This window comes from Zonotrichia leucophrys, chromosome 26 (assembly GCF_028769735.1).
Source record: "Zonotrichia leucophrys gambelii isolate GWCS_2022_RI chromosome 26, RI_Zleu_2.0, whole genome shotgun sequence".
NCBI classification, from domain to species: domain Eukaryota; kingdom Metazoa; phylum Chordata; class Aves; order Passeriformes; family Passerellidae; genus Zonotrichia; species Zonotrichia leucophrys.
This window is the reverse complement of record NC_088195.1, coordinates 6,029,648-6,048,660: the sequence shown is the minus strand read 5'-3', so window position 1 is coordinate 6,048,660 and position 19,013 is coordinate 6,029,648. Positions and strand designations below refer to the sequence as shown.

At 49.3% G+C, this 19,013-nt stretch overlaps 1 protein-coding gene across 2 annotated transcripts in view; it reads right to left on the bottom strand.

Annotated features, from left to right (window-relative positions):
• The window catches only part of LGR6 (leucine rich repeat containing G protein-coupled receptor 6), a 169,496-nt gene that overhangs the window by 100,082 nt on the left and 50,401 nt on the right, over positions 1-19,013 (bottom strand). For both annotated transcript variants that reach the window (XM_064732855.1, XM_064732856.1), the window contains exon 2: positions 4,978-5,049. In XM_064732855.1, the coding sequence (XP_064588925.1) occupies positions 4,978-5,049 (72 nt within the window). The remainder of the gene's footprint in view (positions 1-4,977; positions 5,050-19,013) is intronic.

The following is a 19,013-nucleotide window of genomic DNA, read 5'->3' as shown; positions in this document are numbered from 1 at the left end:
CCATGCCGGTGAGTCCCTCTGCCCCCGGAGTCCGAGAACAGGCAGGTGAAAGAGCCAGTGGCTGGGAAGGGGTCTGATCTTGCCGCTGTGCCCCGAAGCAAGAGGTGAATGGCAATGAACACCTGCCTTTGGCTGCAGTTTCCCTTCTTGGCACCGAGCACTCGCGCTTGGATTCAAAGCGCGGTAACAAAGCCCTCGCCGGCGAACACATTTCAACATGTTATTATTCCCAGGCCGGCTTTCAAGATCTCTTTCTATTCCTTCTGTACTGATTGCTCTTGTTTCTCTTGGCTCCCAGCTCTGGCTTTTCAGGCTTCATTAACTGGAATTTATTAGCAACTTTAAACAATCTTCCTGCTGCCAAAAAGAGAGAAAGAAAAGAAGAAGGGGGGAAAAAAAAAAGGAAAGAAACAAAGAGGAGACATACTAAACTCTGGGCTGTTCCCTGCCTGTGTGAGGCCCAGCTCTGAACACCTCTATGTGTGCAGGTTTTCTTTGGAGGTAATGTGTGATGAGTGCCTGGGCTGGGACTGTGCCTGCTCATGTACCCTCTCCTGTTTCTGGATGGGAGGCTGGGGGCCAGAGGGGTGCACGGCCACTGAGGCCCCTCTCCCACTCCTCACCAAAGGCAGCTGAGCCTGGAGGACCAGGTCTGTGGGCATCTCCTGAGTATGAGAACTAATTGCACTCACAACACCTTCCTGAGCAGCTCTCAGTGAATATTAATGGCTCACGGGGCACACCTGAGGGCCTGTTCTCATTGCTGGACAGTGAAGCTCTGGCAGTGAAAATAACTTTACCCAGAGCACACAGGGAGTGAGCTGGAGCAGTCCCTGTGCCCTCATCTGTGCCCTAACCACAGCATTCCCCCTGATCCCATGGGGACACGTTTGGTGTGCAGAGCAGAGAGGAGCCAGTGCAGAAATGACCTGTGGGACACAGCCTGGCTGGGTGTCACAGTGACACTCTTGGGGGATGGCTCTGCTGTCCTCAGGGCCCTCATGCCACCCTGTCCTGGTGTTTTCCACCCAGTGTGGAGAGGCCTAATGTGGGCCCACAGCCTGGATTTGCAGGGCTCCACAGCACTGAAACCTGGCATGTGTGTCCTTGTTGTCCCTGGGACACATGGGCTGCATCCACCCATATTTGCAGCTCTCTTCCCCTTTCCCATTATTCCTTTTCCTCAGCTGAATCCCAGCTCCATGCACAAGCTCAGCCATGAGTCCAGCTGATCTCTGACTTCTGGGAAACTTCACTTGCATGAGGAGCCTGGGGTGATGCTAAAATAGAGGAACAGAAGGAGGAGAAGTGGTGAGGGACCCTGGGCTACTGGGGCTAAATCTAATGAGAGAGAAGATGGAATCAGAGAATCATGGGTGAGAGCAGGAGGGGAGAACCATGAGGAGGAGCCAGAGGAACCTGGGCTTTCTCTGACTGTTGAAGATAAGGGTTATAGATCAAGGACAAGGGGTGTCAAGAGTTCCTGGGATGTTTCTGATCATTTAATAGAATCTCAAAAAGGACATTTGAAAATCTGGGTTGAACTTGGCAATTTTTTTGCTGAGGAACCTCTGATTTTTTCATAAGGTTCAAGCACCTAAGGTATCTTTGGCAATAAAGCAAATATAATTTGAAATACCAGCTTCTTTTAGGACTTTACCCAAAGTAAAAGACTAAATGTTAAGAAGTAACCTGAAGATGAAACAATTTTTTCTCTCTCAGGCTAAAAGAAATTTTTGGGGTTGACCAAAGCCCCAGAACATCAGTTTTAGTTCGCCTTGAACTGAATTGTGTAAATTTTGTCTTTGGTTGCTTCAGCCTGTCACTCACCTGGCTTATCCAGCAGGTAATAGGGAACATAAGGCTGTAGATATTGAACTATCAGAGAGCATCCAAAGGAGGGCAGTGAGGATGATGAAGGGCCTGGAGGGGAAGTTGTGTGAGGAGCAGCTGGGGGCACTTGTTCTATTCAGCCCCCAGAGAGGAGGAGTGGCAGGCACTGATCTCTCTGTGAGCAGTGACAGGACCCAAGGGATTGGCCTGATATTGTGTCAGGGCAGGGAATTGGTCATGGCCCCAGGCCTGACATTGTTAAAAAAGCATTTGGACCAAGGTGTGACTCTTGGGGGTGGTGCTGTATAGGGCTGGGGGTTGGACTTGGTGATCTTTGTGGGTCCCTTCCACCTCAGACCATTCTTGGTGATCTTTGTGGGTCCCTTCCATTCTTGGTGATCTTTGTGGGTCCCTTCCACCTCAGACCATTCTGTGCCTTTGTGACTCTGTGTAGGAGGCAGACTGGGGCCATAAAGCCACCCAAAATCCCTGGGGGTGAGGAACCTGCTGAAGGCTTTCCATCTACCTGAACACAGGCACTTGCAGCCAGGATGAGCTGCAGCAGAGCCCTCCTCACTGTCAGCCCTTCCCTGCTGGAGGGGACAGGCAGGGAGAGCTCCCTCCTGCCCAGGAGACCCTGGCATGGTGGGTTTGGGGTACCTGGGCTGTCCCTCACTGCTCAGCAGGGCTTTCTGCTCTTCACTCCCGTGGCATGTCCCAGCTCTGCCATGGGGATGAAGACAAAGGGCTTGGGCTGGTGTGCTACGTGTCACCCTGGCAGACACTGGGAATGTGTCCCAGGCAGATGAAATCAGCAGAGATCTGAGCTGTGAAACCTGAGCAAACTTCCCTTGAGGATGTCTAAACAAGCAGGATTTGTTTGCTTGATTCTTATGCGTGTCCTGGCACAGAGGGTGATCCCAGCCTGAATGTCATGGTCCTGATGTAATGTTGTGGGATAAAAATTTGGTGAAGATATAAATGAAAAGAGCAGGGGAAATGCCAGGCAAGTTGCATTATTGGTCAATGACAGCCCTGTGAATGCTGTAAAAACTGTCTCTGTCTAGCTGTTGTTGTTGAATCACTTTTAATTTGCCATAATATATAAAATGTTTCCTTGTTTGATTTAATATAAATTACTTGATTTCCATAAATAGAATTACTATCTTACTGCTATCAAATTCAAGCAGGCCCTTTGTTATGCACAGGTGTATGATGCTGCAGTTTGCATTTCTTCCCCTGACTGTAATGTCAATCCTTTCCAAAGGGAGACTTGTGACACACAGGACCTCCAGTAAAATATTATCTAATAACTTCCAACTATTTTTTCAGATTTTCCTCTTTAAATTTTTCCCCTTTGCCTGTTTCATTCATAATTATTTTTGGCTGTGGGGAGCTGGCTCTTTTGGAACCTATGAATATTTATTCCTTGCTGGTTGAGGCTGCTCTGTTTGTGCATGACGTAACCAGGACACGGTTGCTTGCAGCAAGACAACTGCTAATTGTGCACAGAGTGTGTGAAAAGCCTCAGCACCCCCAGTGAAGGTGCTGGGTGCCCACATTTCAACATGGATGTTGATAAAATGAAAGGAGAAAGGCTGCAAGATGGGTGCAAAGTGCTGAAGAGCCCTTTTCTGTGGGCAGCTCTGGCTCCAAAGCCAGAACAGGATCAAAAATGTTTCCTTGTCAGCCTGTAAATGCCTGCTGGAGTGGCTGGGGTCCTTACAATTCCAATGAATTTGGAATACAGACAGAGGATGATCAGTTGCAAGACCATTTGAAGTAAAATCTGTAATATAAAATCACAGAATCCTGCAATGATTTGGATTTGGAGGGACCTTAAAGATCATCTCATTCCACCCCTGCCATGGCAGGGACACCTTCCACCAGCCCAGGTTTCTCCAAGCCCCATCAAACCCAGCCCTGGACATTTCCAAGGATCCAGGGTCAGCCACAGCTTCTCTGAGCACCCTGTACCAGCATCTCACAGGTGTGAGGGTGATATCTGTAATTCTGACATTTTGGAAAACACCATTTATGAAATGCCAGTGTTGTGCCTTGTGGTGGCAGCAAGATCTGATTCAGAGAAGTGAAAGTTGTTTCATTTAGGCAGATTAAGTGGCAGTAACTGTTATATACACAGTAAGCTCACAAAACACATCAAATGAAGCATTAATATTAGGATTTCATGAATGCAATAACAGTGTTTTGAAGAAATTGTGTTTTCCAACAGAAGCTGTTGTGTTGAAAGTACCAACAGCATGAGAATAACACCTGGAGGTATTTCTCATGGTCAAGTGGAGTAAGACCATACAGGTGCAATTTACTCATGCAGAAATGGTCAACCTCAACATTCTGCCCCCTGGGCTCCCATTTTTTTGGGGCTCACAAAGGATTCCAGTGGTTTCTTGTGCTGCTGGGTAATTTTCACACTTTCAGAAGTGGGGCCACTCCTTCACTGACACACAGCCACATGCTGATCCCCAGGACTGGGACTGCTGCTGTGTCTGAGTGTGTCTGCTCAGACCTCAGTGGGACACCTCAGCCTCTGGGGAAGCTTTTTGCAGGATGGCTCTGTGTGACATCCCTGGGGGGCTGAGTGTGACATCTGTGGAGGGCTCAGTGTGACATCCTGGGGGGCTCAGTGTGACATCCCTGAGGGACTGAGTATGACACCCCTGGGGGCTGAGTGTGACATCCCTGGGGGGCTCAGTGAGACATCCCTGAGGGGTGCATGTGACATCCTTGGGGGGCTCAGTGTGACACCCCTCGGAACTGTGTGTGACACCCTTGAGGGACCCTGTGAAGCACCCAGGGGCTCGTGTGTCTCTGGGCTGCAGGAGGCTGTGAAGGGTGAGTGAAACTCTCTGATTTCTAGCTCTGCCCCAGGGTACAGTGCTGATTTCTGAATGAGAGATTAGGTCCTCTTTTATTTGGCTTTTGGCACCACCTCAGCCTGAAGGTGACGACCTCAGCGGAACCCCATAGCTGGAGCAGCAAACAAACCCTGTCCCACACAGGCTGCTCCCAGCTGAGCCTGCAGCTGCAGGAGCAGCCCTGGGAGCTGTGGAAGTGCAGGAGGAGCCTGTGCAGTGTCCCCCCAGCCCCACAGCACCCCCTGCCCATGCAGCACCCCATACTCACAGCTCCTCCAGGAAGCGCAGGTGCCGGAGCGCGCGCGGCTGCAGCTCGCTGATGTTGTTCATGCTCAGGTCTCTGGCAGGGAGCAAACACAGAGGTTTCTGATCAGTGGTTTGCACAGAATGAACCTCAGTGCCAGGCTCTGGGTGCCCTCTGTGCTCAGTGGGAGGGTGAGAAGCCTCTGCAAGCAGCATTTCTGCATTAGCAGCTGATCACAGCCCGGGCTCTGCCTGCAGAGGGATGGATGGATAGAGAGGAGTAGCCAGAGAGAGCTGGCTCCTTCAGGGTGGTCTGCCTGAGCTCCTCCAAGTTCTGAAGCAAGTTAGGACATTTCCCAACAGCATCAGCAGTCCTGCTGTCTCACAAGCTCTGGAGAGGGAACAGGAAGCCCCGTGACACTGGAAAGGACAGCGTGTCCCTGGACCCAGCAGCATCTCTCTGTCACCATGGCCATGCCAGCCCCCACAGGGAGATGTTCCAGCGTGGGGACACACATCTGCTTTTGAGGAGCCAGCAGCCCATTAGAGAAGGGGTCCATCCCACTGGCCTGCCTTTCTCTACACTGTACAAACCAGAGAAGCACACAGCACTGAGGGGCAGAGCTTGGCTCCCAAACTGAGGTTGGGAGGTGAAGGAACCTGGCTGATTGTGCTTGTCTCACTCTGCTGTCTCCAGCTAAGGGCTCATCTCCTCTGCCTGGCTTCCAGAGAGCCTCTGGAGGAGGCTGTGCTGGTACACAGAGGGTCCAGGGTGGTGCTGAAGCCCTCTGCCCATTACAGTTACTGTGAGCTGCCTGAGCAGAGCTCTCCCCATCTCAGGCTGTGAGAGCAGCTGAGTCTGTCCCAGGTGATTCAATGCACAAGCTGGTATGTGGGGAAAACAAGGATATTCCAGGCTGTTCTTGGGGTCAATGCACAAGCTGGTATGTGGGGAAAACAAGGATATTTCCAGGCTGTTCTTGGGGTCAATACACAAGGTAGTATCTGGGGAAAAACAAGGGTATTTCAGGCTTTCTTGGGGTCAATGCAAAAGCTGGTATGGGGGGAAAACAAGGGTGTTTCAGGCTTTCTTGGGGTCAATACACAGGGTGGTATTTGGGGAAAACAAGGATACTTCAGGCTGTTCTTAGGGTCAGTGCACAAGCTGGTATTGGGGAAAACAAGGATATTTCCATGCTGCTCTTGGGGTCTGATAACTGCAACCCTGCCCTCATGAGCAGCTGCACATGAAGAAACCCACACTGCTCACCCCAACCTAGACCAGGCTGTGTCCAGGTGAGCAAGGGAGCACTGACCATTAAAGCTGAGGTAAGATGAGGCAGAATTAAAAGCTGGGGTGGTTAAACCCGATGGGAATAGATGGGGCATATCCCCTGGTGAGCAAAGCAACGTGGGCAGTGTCTGTGGGTGCTGAGAGCCCTGTGGGAGGCACAGGGGCTGCTCTTTGTCACTGGGCACAGCTCAGCTCCTGCTAGCACTGAACAGCACAGCCTGATGGGTGTGATGGGAAAATGAGCAGAAACAACAACCAAATAAAGGCAATTTATTTACTCTTTCCTTCTGTGAGCCTCACAGACTTGTGAGCCTGAGGAAGGCCCTTCCCTGCCCTGCCAGGGCACTGGGAATGCCTTGGCATTGGGAGAGGCTCGTGCCAAGCACAAGGACAGAAGCACGAAGGAGAAAAGCCCCTCAGGAGAGCCCAGCAATGCAAGAGGGACCTCTCTGGGCTGTTCCACCTGCTCAGAGCCCCTGAGGTCCCCCAGGTCACGTAGCAAATGATCTGCAGCATCTCAGCTGGCTTTGGGCTCTGGGGAGGAAATTGCTTCACTGAAAAAGGAGTTCACTGAAAAATGTACTGAGATCCTTTGTATTCCTCAGTAAAAAATGCTGGAGTTTTGCTGGGAAAGAGCAGAACACGTGGGGGGCATAGGCTTCTACATTTTGACCACTTTCCCCAAAAAACCAAACCACCATGTTTTAACCAGCTCCATTTGGCATTGGTGTCACTGCAGGTGACACACCAGGAAGGCTGGAAGCTGTCTTTGCATATTCTCTGGAGAGATGTCCTGTGACAAAACCACACACTTTTGTGAGCCCTTTTGAGAAAGACTCCTGGAGAAATTTACTTTTTCCTTTAAAACTTTTCTCTTCTCCAAAAAAGTAGTAGGAAAACATGCCAAAAACCTATGAGAATTCAGAATTCTGTTTTCAGAATGAGTGCAAAAAGAAAATTATTGCCTGCACTGTTCTGTGTGCAATGCTGCATTCTGTATTTTGGTGAGCCTGGGACACAAGGGTTAAAATATTATTTTGTGCTGCTTCTATTTTTATTTTAAAACCCCCAAGGGCAGTTGCTACTTAGCATCCATTAAAACAGCTTTTTTTCCTACATCAAAGTGTCTCCTGTTTGTGTTGTAATGAATCTGTCTGATGTTTTGACATGTTGTGGAACAATGTGAAAATAACGAAAAATAATGTAAAATGAAAGACTGTGAGAGAAAACACAGATCTGAAACATCCAAGATCTCCTCAAAACTCTGAGGTATATTCCTTAAGTTGCCTTCTGCTGGTAGTATAGAGAATACCCCTTGCCTGGCACTTTCCAAGCCTCATGGAAGTGATTTCTGTGTGCCCAGGTGTGGTGGGGACAGCTGGACAGTGGCTGGGTCCAGGTGGCTGCAGGCATGTCCAAACTCATCAGTCTGGACCCATCAGGATGGGACTCATCAGTCCCAAACAGCAGCAGGGCTCTGGGTGGCTGAGGATATGGGAGAATATAAAATAATAATTTCTCTTATTACAATTATCTTATTATAATTTATATTATTTATAATTTATTAAAATAATAAAATATCTTTTGTTATCTTTTAGAATCCCAGATGGTTTGGGCAGAAAGGGACCTCCAAGCTCATCTCATTCCACTCCTGCCATGCCTGGGCCACCTTCCACTCTCCCTGGTTTCTCCAAGCCCTGTCCAACCTGGCCTTGGACACTTTCTTCCTGCCCTGATCCACAGCTAAAAGGAGAAAATCAATACCTAAAAGGAGAAAATCCATACGTAAAAGGAACAAAATACACTGGTTTATGAAAAAATCTTCCAAAAGGCAGAGGAGAGATGCCCTTATCCCATCACCCTGGAACCTCACAGCTCCACAGAATATGGCTTTTCTTTCCAAGCCCCCCTCCTGGCCACAGGCAGGTCTGAGACAAGGGGGTCTCTCCCCATCTCTTTGGGCAGTGAAGAAGTGCCCAGCCTTGGACACTTGTTTCCTCCTGCCCTGATCCATACCTAAAAGGAGAAAGTCCATACCTAAAAGGAACAAAACACACTGGTTTCTGAAAAAATCTTCCAAAAGGCAGAGGAGAGATGCCCTTATCCCATCACTGGCAGCCTCACAGCTCCACAGAATATGGCTTTTCTTTCCAAGCCCCCCTCCTGGCCACAGGCAGGTCTGAGACAAGGGGGTCTCTCCCACCATCTCTTTGGGCAGTGAAGAAGAGCCCAGCCTTTTTTTCAAGGTTGTTACATAGAAAATATTTTGAGTAAATTTATTTAAAAGTCGCTGCTGTTTTGGCTGTTTGAACACTCTGGTGGTTTGCAGTGCTGCAGGACTCAAGTGTAACACATCTTCACTGGAAAGGGCACCCCAAAGGGCAAATCCTGGCACAGTGCTTTGCCAGCTAATGAACAGCAGGGCAGAGGTTCCAGGGACTCAGTTTTGCCATGAACTCTGCAGTGTGACACCTGCAGGGACCCCCAGAGCAGGGGACATCACACCTGACCTGGGGTGCTGCAATCCCTGGCCTGGCCCTGGCGTGAGGACAGCGGGGAATGTGCAAGGACAAATGGTGTGAAGGAGGAGCAAATTCCTCCAAGGGCTGGAAATAAACTTCCCAAGCACAGCCCTGGACCTGGTGATTTTTCTAGCCACAAAAGTACGAGATGTTTCTCCACAGGCTGTCCATGCTTGTGTGAAAGCTGAGGCACAGGATTCTTGCCTGAAGTGTTGTGGGAGTAAATATTTGACTTATTACTCATTTAAAGATGTTGTTGACTTGTTGCTGTGTTTTCCCAAGCTTGTGATTTTCCTCTTAGTAAGGTTTCTTATGTTATGTACATCCCCAACACATGCAAGGGTGGAAATGCTTCCTGTCAGAGCAATCAGAGGAGCTGTTTATCTCTTCAAGTGTTTGGGGGTGGTTACTTCAGTCAGCCACATTCAGTTCATTTAGAAGGAGCCCACAGTATTTGAACCTTATTGTTGGATTATTTTTTTTCTGCAGCACCTAGCAGAATAAAGAGGGATCCATGGATAAATGGGTCAGGGGCTCCTCTGACCTTTCCCAGCTGGGTCAGTGACCTTGGCTTTCCAAGCTAGGGCTCTCTTCTGGATGACTGAAGAAAGAAGAAGAACCCTTCCAGGGAAGCCAGATAAGTTCTGGGTCACTCGTGTCTGTGCATGGCCCTTGTCATTTGCACAGCAGAAACCATTCTAAAGGTGAGCTCTGTACCAGAGCAGGCAGTACAGAAATGCACAAATTATTCAAATCCCAAAGTCCCTTAAACTCTAAAAGAAATCAGAAAGGTAGGAGAAGAAATGGGGTGCTGCAGCTTCAGCCAGGCTTGCAGGACCTGCAGAGGAGCTGTCAGATTCTTGCCTTGGAGTTCATGATACCTCCCAGCAGTGGTGCTCTGGGACAAGCCACCCCTCTCCTGTCCCAGAGCTCCCCTGTTCCTCCTTCCCCTGTCACTGCCCTGTCTGTCCTCTCTACAAAATATCAAATAAAAGCAGGAATTCTTTTGCTGTCAAATCACCCTTCATGGCTGTGGTCTGGAATGCTGCCAGCAGAGTGAACTACTCTACTACTCCCAAAACTGAAACTCTGCTCTTGTATCACCCTGCTTACCCAAGAAGCCTTTTAATGCCTCTTGCATTAGGTGTAGGATACACTTATGCTTTCAAATGGCGCTGCACCAAAGCCATCATGGCTATAATTAGTGTGATTTAACTTTCCCCCCTTCCCCAACTCATTCTAAACATTTATCGTAAGCATTTCTAACTTGTACCTGCAGGAAAACTGAGACACAGTTCATGGAAACTGAGCTCATGTGATTCAGCCTCAGACCTTACAACTCCTCTGGCCCTCGAGGGGTTCCTTAAATTGTTTGCTTTGATGTCACCTTCTTTCATGAACAACCTTTGATTATTCACTGATTAGCTGATCTTCCTTTACCAGAAAAGGAGGTGACACACACACGGTGCTGGGCTCGCTGCTGGGACTGTCTGCCATGCTGTGAGATGGTGAGCACAGAGTTTTAGCTCAGGGGTGATAGGAGAAAAGAGATAAAAGTGTTTTTCCTTGGCATCAGTGCTGGGCAGGATGTGGGGTGCTCTGAGCCATGGAGTGCAGCAGGCACAGGGTCTGCAATGCCCCCAGGGTGTTCAGCAGCCCAAGATAGGAAATGCCCAGTGATGATGACTGAACCTTAGAAGCCCTTCTTCCTCCTCCAGACCCTTGCTTATCTCTCTGTAGGACTGTAGGTCACAGTCCCCTCGACCCCTCCTATTGGACAATTTCTAAAACTCCTGTTCCTTATAAAAATTCCTACTTTTGCTCAGTTTGGTAGAAGATTCAATAAAAACACTCCTGTGGAACCTCACACAGCCTTCTCCTCTTTCTCCCTGCCATAAGGCACTCAGCAAGTAAAGAGCTGAAATCACAAATGAGATGATAATCACTAGAGCTGATATCACTTAAACTTGCTAAGGTGGCCTGTGGGAGCTGTTTGGGAACTGGGACAGGCTGTGCTGAGCAGGGCTGGGCTATCCAGGGCCCTGCAGTCCCCCAAGGACACCCCAAAACCCATTTGGGGCTGCATTAATGGAGCTGTGGATGTCCCTGTGGGGAGCTGTGGGGATGTCCCTGTGCAGCTTCTCTGAAGAAGGCAGAGAAGGCACCTGCAGGGCTGAGGGGATCTGCAGGCACTGGGCCAAAAGGACAGGAATTTATGCTGCTCTGAGGGGGCTGCATGAAGGACACCCTGCAAGTCTTGCCTGAGCAGCATCCCCAGGATGCTCCTCTAGGGACAGCAGGATTGGTGCCCCTGTCACAAACCCAAGGCATCTGAAGCTGCCCACTTGTTCCAGGTTGCAATGCAAGATGTTTTCAATTACCATCTGTATGGCAGATTATCTTTTGTCAAGTGGGCAGTTTTCCTTATCTCTCTCTGAGTGATCACAATCACACCTCCCTCAGGAGGGGACATTGCTGATAACAGCTATTGAATGTCACTGCATGGCTGATAAGAGCTACAGCATCCCATTGGGAGATGGGAGCCCAGAGGGAGGAGCCAAGCATTCCTACCCAGATATAATCTGGAGATTCTGGAACACCAGCACAGCTTCTGCACTGGATTGCCCAGAGGAACAGCAGCTGCCTCTTCTTCCACTGGATCTTCAGAGGAAGAGACAGCACCTTTCTCCAGGATCCCTGCTCCAGCAGAACCAGCCCTGACACTGCAGGAGGGCTGAGCCACAATTCCAATGGGACTGCTGCCAACAGCCTGACCCACAGGGTGTCAGGCTGGGTTCTGACTCTGTAAGTGTTGGTTGGGTTTATTGCATTGTTTGTTTTATCCTTTTATTTTCTTCCCTATTAAAGAACTGTTATTTCCTGCTCCCATAATTTTTTGTTGACTGAGAGCCCCTTAATTTAAAATTTATAGCAATTCAGATGGGTGGGGAGGGTTTACATTTTCCATTTCAGGGGAGGCTCCTGCCTTCCTTAGCAGACTCCTGTCTTTCCAAACCAAGACACCACTGAACTGGGGGAAGGTGAGCCCTGCCCATGAGCCCCACAACTCCTCCCAGACACAAACCAAAGTGTTTCCTCAGAGATGGGCTGCAATTAAATAATGCAAGCACAATTAATGCAAGCAGAAGCCAACAGACCTAAAGCAACACAGGCTGAAGGCCCTCTAGAACAACACAACAGGACCAGGGTGCTCAGCCAGGAGGGTTTGAAGGGGAACCTGCAGGGGTAGGGCTTGGCTGAGGCCAAGCAGAGACACCTCAGAGCTAGATGTGCATCTGTCCATAGAAAATTGCACAGCTGGCAGAGAGATTCTCCTGCAGGAAGAGCAACTCCTGCCTGTGGCTGGGAGAAGACATTCCCCAACCACTTCTGTCTGCTCCAAAGGGGCAGAAGGTCTGGTCCTTAGCTTCAGTCCCCTGATGTGCCCCCTGTGGGTCCCTCTGTCACTGGATCTTCACAGAGCCCACAGTGGGGCACCCCATGGGCCTCTGCCTTCCCTGGTACCTCACTGAAATCCAGTGTGTGTAGCTACAGGTGGAAATGAGGGCAGACATGGCCCCAGTAACTGGACAGGACTTTAGGTATTTTGGGAAATGAAGCTCTTGTCACCCCAAAGGATAAATCTGATTGAGATCCTGGTGTGAGCCTACTGAAGCTGCTGAGAATCCCAGATGGTGACTGTCTTCTCAGCCCCTAAATTACTCTGCTGGATGAATATGTTCATATTTTTCAAGATGTTCAGGATATTAATGTGCTCTCTCCCCAGCCCAGGCTCAACCCAGCTCCTCTCACCGTTGGTGCTGAACCTGTGGCATGCTGGACCATAAAAATCTCTTTCCTTACACTCAGGCAGGTGAGCAGAAATGTTTGTGATTGTAAGAAGCTAATGACCTGCTATTCTTTCGATTAATTAGTTGCACAATTACAGCATTAAGGCCTCCCAGTCCAGCAGTGTGATTTCATGGGGAACTGAACAAACCAGACCAAAATTCCCATCCTTATCCTGGAAAGGCCCAGCACTAGGCCTGTTCTTGTAAGGAATGAAGCACCCTGAAATCCCTGGGTGCTGAGCACTGTCTGTGCCTCTCTCCTGGCCACTCTCATTAGCATCCAGTAAAAATGCACAGTTACACCACCAGAAAAGAAGCCCAAAGGCAATAAATGATGGTTTCAGAAATACTTCACATTATACTAGAGTGATTCATAAAGGTTCTCACTATCTCTTTTCCTCTTTATCTTGAAATCTCCAAGGTCACCACAAAATGCCTGAATTGCCTGGGGCAAAGCTGGGGCTGATGGTAAAATGGTACCTGGAGCCATAGAACCAGCTGAAATTCTTCCTAACAGCCTGCAGGTTCAAAACTACACTAAAAGTAGTCTCCAAAAGAGAAGGAGAAATAGAAGATAAAGAGATCAAAGCACTCAGAGCTCATTTACATCACACCATATCTGGAGGCACCAGCACTGCTTCAATCCCATATCACTGCAATGGGCAAGAGCTGAACGTGTTTCTACTCCCACCTCTCCACGTTTGAAAATAGATCAGTCATCTCAGATCATCCCCCACGTGTAGGCCCTAGCCCAGATCTCCACAACATTTCAATAATGAACTCTCAGCCAAGGCCAGTTTGCCAGGGTGGGATTAAAGCCATTCCTGCAGCAGAAGCTGGGTCTGTGCAGTGGGAGCAATGACCCTGGGCAGGTAAAGCTCTGCCACCCTGGCTGCTCCTCCTGCACCTCTCCCTGTGCCCTGTGCCAGGCTGTGCCCTGTGCCTGCTCTGGCTGTGCCCTGTGCCAGGCTGTGCCAGGCTGTGCCCTGTGCCTGCCCTGGCTGTGCCCCATGCCAGGCTGTGCCCTGTGCCACGCTATGCCCTGTGCCTGCCCTGGCCATGCCCTGTGCCAGGCTATGCCAGGCTGTGCCCGGTGCCTGCCCTAGCTGTGCCCTGTGCCATGCTTTGCCCTGTGCCAGGCTGTGCCCTGTGCCTGCGCTGGCTGTGCCCTGTGCCAGGCTGTGCCCTTCAGCAGGGCAGCAGGAAGGGGCTGAGCAGGGCACTGGTGCCTTTCTGCCCCTGGGAATGGCTGGTGTGGGAAACAGAAGAAATCACTTCTAGAAACCTCTGCCAGGCCAGGGCTGCCATCCCAGCCCAGGGGCAGTCAGGGAGCCAGGGGATGCAGGAGGGTGTGGGGTGAAGCCCAGGGCAGGTGGAAGCTCAGGGCACTTGGCAGCAGGTGAAGGAGAGAGGGATGAGAACAGCAACCTCTGTGCCAGGGGCAGGAATGAGACCTGGATCAGAGCATAAGGGCACTCTTCCTACATAGGCAAAATGGTGAATTTTGCACAGTGTGTCACAGAGTCACAGAATCATAAAATATCCTGAGCTAGGGGCCCACAAGGATGGAGTCAACTCCTGGCCCTGCACAGGACAGCACCAAGGATCTCCCCATGTGCCTCAGAGTTGTCCAAACACTCCGTGAATCCATGGAGATTTTCTCCTTGGTTGTGTCTCCTGTCTGTAGCTGTCCTGGCTGCCAAGGAACAATCCCAGCCCTAGTGCTGTGAGGAGGCAGGGAGCAGACGGCTTCTCTGAGGAGCACAACAGGCACTGACACCCCCTGGCCTGTGTGAGCACTGTGGTGGCTTCTGTGCCATCACACAGAGCTGGCCATGGGGAATCTCCCACTGTTGGAGAAGATGAAACAGGAAAGCCTTATAAATATGATTGCCTGGAAAAAGATTTTGAGAATATAGAAACTATAAGCGAGATTGAAATGAAAGCAAGCTTTGAGATACCTCAGTTACTGAACAACTGGAAAACAATGGTGTGGCCAGCTGAAGGTGATCCCCTTTTGATGGAACAACACCCTCTGCTTGCAGACAGGCCCAAGGGTCAGAGCAGACCCTGCCAGCTTGGCAGAAGGGGCCCAAAGAGGAGTTTTTAGGGTTTAAAATGTAACACAGTATGGTAATGTAATGATTCTTATAGGCTGTATGGAAATGCTATAGGATTTGTGTCTTGTACTGGATTGGTTAGTGAGAATTAGAATATTCAACACAGAAGAAGATTTATGGTATTGGAATGGGAACCTCGCTGTCTTACCCTCTTACTCTCTCACCCTCTCATCCTCTCTCCCCTCTCCTCTCTCAGTCCTGCTCCAGCTGTGGCTGGCAGCTCCCAGCAGGGCCCTGCACCCAGGCCCTTTGCAATAACCCACAAGTTCCCAGCCCTGGCTGCAGAGATCTCTCCTCTCCATCCATTTCCACCATCCTACACCCAATGCTCCTACATCCCACACCAAACAGGGGAGGCTCTGACACAGCCCCTGCCATTCTCCCTTTCACCCCCCAGACAGAGCAGCCAGTGCTGCAGTCTGCTTTGAGTTGGATGTTGGGCAAGAATCACAATTTTTCTTCTCTGTTACCATTCTGCAAGTTCATGGTTTTGGTGATTGCCATGAAAGAGAGGTCCAGAAGGAATTAGTTTGGGTTGATCAAAATAATAAAAGCCATGGGTTTTTTCCCCCCACTTCAGTGTTGACATTAAAAAAATCATCCCAGAAAGGGCATTCTAAACCAGAAGTAATTTGAAAAGAAAAATGCTTTCTGTCCAGAAAATGTCAAAGCACGGCTTCCAAAACTCTTTAAGTCTCTTTTTACATGTTAGCCTAACTTAATAGGGTTCAGAGCTTAATGGATGAGCTGGGTCAACCTGAACATTTTCATTCTAAAATAACCTCTAAACTAAAAAGAAATATTTGGGCCTGAATGAGAGCAAGGAACACATTTTTAAATCAAGAAAAATGAGATTGCAAGTATCTGTCCTTTCTTCCCACCATGTCCTTTGGAGCAGCCACAGCTCAGCAACGTCCTGACTTTTTGCAACTAAATGGTCTCCACTATGAAAAGTGGAGAGTCTTGAAAGAGAATGAAAAGAACCTCATTATTTTCTTGAATTAAGAAATTAATTCAAGAAAAGAATGAATGAAAAAGAATGAAAGTGAAAAGATTAGAGAACCTCACATCCCCTGGTGTCCAGAGTGGGGGCTGTTCCCTGTCCTCCTCCAGGTCTCTGCTGCATTTCAGGTCCCCCCTTGCCAGACTTTTTGGCGGCAAAATTCCTCCTGTGGGAGGAATTATTGTCTTAACCTGGAACAGCTACCAGGGAAGGTGAACCCAGCAGCATCTTCCTGTTTTCTGCACAGCCAAAGCCTTTTGGACAAGACAAGGAGCAGCAAACAGCAAACCAACACAACTGGTGCATCCCCAGCATTCCCCATGCAAGGGTCCCCGAAACCAAATGGGTGTTGGAAATGTGTCCCCTCCCAAATACTGCAAGAATTAACCCAGTTCTGGAACCAGGACAGCAGCTCAAGATCAGCCAGGGATGGTTTTAAGCCACAGGGCTGTTCTGGGAAGCCAGAAACTCCCTGCTAGAGGCTCCTGCACAGACTGGAGCTGTTCTGGTACCACAGCACCTCAGAAAGCAGCTTATCCACTACAGCCTGGCCTGTCTGCTCTGGGTCCTGCCCACAGCTCCCAGACCTCTCTGGGCAGCTTGCCCCAATGCTCAGACTAAAGGGATTTATTTACAGCCCACCTGGTGCCACCTGCACAATGGTCCAACCACTCTCGGAGCCACATAGTGGGAATAGCAATAAATTCCTGTGGAAATGGTCCTGGGAGAGAACTGATGCACCTGGAGAGCAAGGCTTATTAAAGTGTACCAAACAGCAGACACTGATGTGTGGAAACCCAGGGCACCCGGAATATTTCTCTGTTTGCTCTGACCCCCAGGGCAGCACTGACTTTGACCCTCATCCATGGAGAAAGTTTCCCAGATTTCACAATAGATGGGAATCCACAAAAGGGTGAAATAAATTATAGAGAGTAGTGTAGGTGTATCACTTGGTGAGAATTTGAGGTTTTGGGATTTTTAGTATGTTGTGGATGGAAGCAAGATGAAGGGCACAGGGTGTTGTCCTGGGTTTCTTTTTCATGCTGCTTCTTTCTCCTTCTCCATGGGTTTGGGTGGCATTTTGTAATTGGGCAGAAAAATCCCCATTGCAGCTCTTTGGGATCAGTTATTGGGTTAAAGGGGAAAATAATCTAGGTGTCATTTCTTAATTAGACTGTTTAGTCTTAAAAGACCTTGTAACAAGAGATTGTTGGCCATTTTTTGTGCCTTCTAATGAAAAGCTGCTGAACTCACAGTAGTGAGACTGTTTTAGTGATAAGAAATAATGAACACCTGAGTCTGAACATGAGCTATCATCTCAAATGCCTTTAGTCCAGACCCAGAGGAACCCACAGCTGGTACCCTGACCCTGAGGCAGACAGGAACAGGACATGGGACAGGGTGTAAGGATATGGGTCAATGTACACATGCAGGACTCCTCTGTTTGCAGGAGATGAGTGAGGAGGGTCTGACAGAGGCAGGATGCTGGCTGGATGCAGTAGGAGGATGTGTTTTTTTATGTACAAATTGCTGGTAAAGAATTGTATAGAGTCTCTCTATACAGACACAAGACAAAGATACAAGACAAATTAACATAGAATAAATCTCTATGTGACTATTTAGGGTGATTGTTCAGTGCTACATCTGGCTCAAGGGTGCCTAAATCACTGATTGTCAGGACCAGACAGTGGGTCCAGCAGGCTGAGGGCAGCACAGCAGCAGAGGTTATTGAAAGTTGTCTTCTTGTGGCTCCCAGAGGCTCTGGGTGGATTTCCATGAGCAAACACCTGAGAGTGACAGGCTGGCTGTGCTGGAGACCTGGTGTGACCCAAGTGCTTCCTGGGTGAGTACCTGGCTGGGACTGGCTGCAGACCACCTTGGTACCTGTGCCCAGGTCAGAGAATCTGCAGAGAGCTCTGGGTCTCCTTCAGGGAGCAGGCTGAGGGCAGGAAGGTGTGGGCTGTACACAGACATGATTCCAGCTGCACATGGGGTTCCTGCAGCCACTGTCACCCACAGCCTCCCTGTGATTGCACCAGCTCTGCAAAGAGAAGATCTGGCCCCACAGATTCTGGAAAAGTTGGAAGCCTAAGGAAAGGCAGAACTTGGGTTAGGGAGTTCCACCTGTACTGGGAGCTGGAAGCCCTCGTCCACTCCTGTGTGCCCACCATTAATTGGTGTAAGAGCTCCTTGCACATCTGGCCCAGAGCAGCCACATCTGTCCTGTTTCTCTTCACTGCACACTTCCCCCCTTTGTGATGGTGTTCACAGGGGTCTGAGGATGAGGGAAGAGATGAGGATCTGACTCCATGTTTCAGAAGGCTTGATTTATTATTGTATGATAAACATGATATTAAAACTATACTAAAATACTAGAAGAAAGGATTTCATCAGAAGACTAGCTAAGAATAGAATAGCAGAGAATAACAAAGGTTTGTGGCTCGGCTCTCTGTCCGAGCCAGCTCACTGTGATTGGCCATTAATTACAAACATCCAACATGGGCCAATCACAGATCCACCTGTTGCATTCCACAGCAGCAGATAACCATTGTTTACATTTTTTTTCTGAGGCTTCTCAGATTCTCAGGAGGAAAAATCCTAAGGAAAGGATTTTCCATAAAAGATGTCTGTGACACCCCTCTGTTGCCAGCCCCGATCCCCAGGGCTGTCCCATCCCTGCTGCTGATCCTTCTTGTCCCCAGCCCAGCCCCAGTGACCACAGGGAGCTGCTGGCTGAGGCTGTGGCTGCAGGGCAGGAGCTCCAGAGCCTGGGACTGCCAGAAGTGCAGGTCAGCACTCTGAGAGTGCTCACTTCTGTCACACTGAGGAGTCTGGCAGCACACAGCAAAACTTGTCATTCTCTGGCTGGCAGGAAATCAGAGGGAGGCTCTGACAGGCATCAGTCACTGTGGGGAAGGGCTACAGCAGTGAGGGAAAAGCTGCTGAGATGGAGAAGAACTGGGACAAGGCACTACTGGGAAACCAGTGGGCCAGGCTGCCTCTCCCCTTGGAAGCCACATTTCAGTGGGTTTAACACCAAATCATGTATGGAATCACACCAAACCATGTATGGAATCACACCAAACCATGTAAGGAATCACAGAGTCATTAAAGGTCTCCAAGATCACCAAGTCCAGCCTTTGACCGAATGCCACCATATCACTGTAGGCCCTCAAGCAGCCATCAACAAAGAATGCGTTAAAGCTCTACACTACAAAAATATAAGAACTTTATGACTCCCTCCCCATTAACAGGCTAACCTATATTTAAA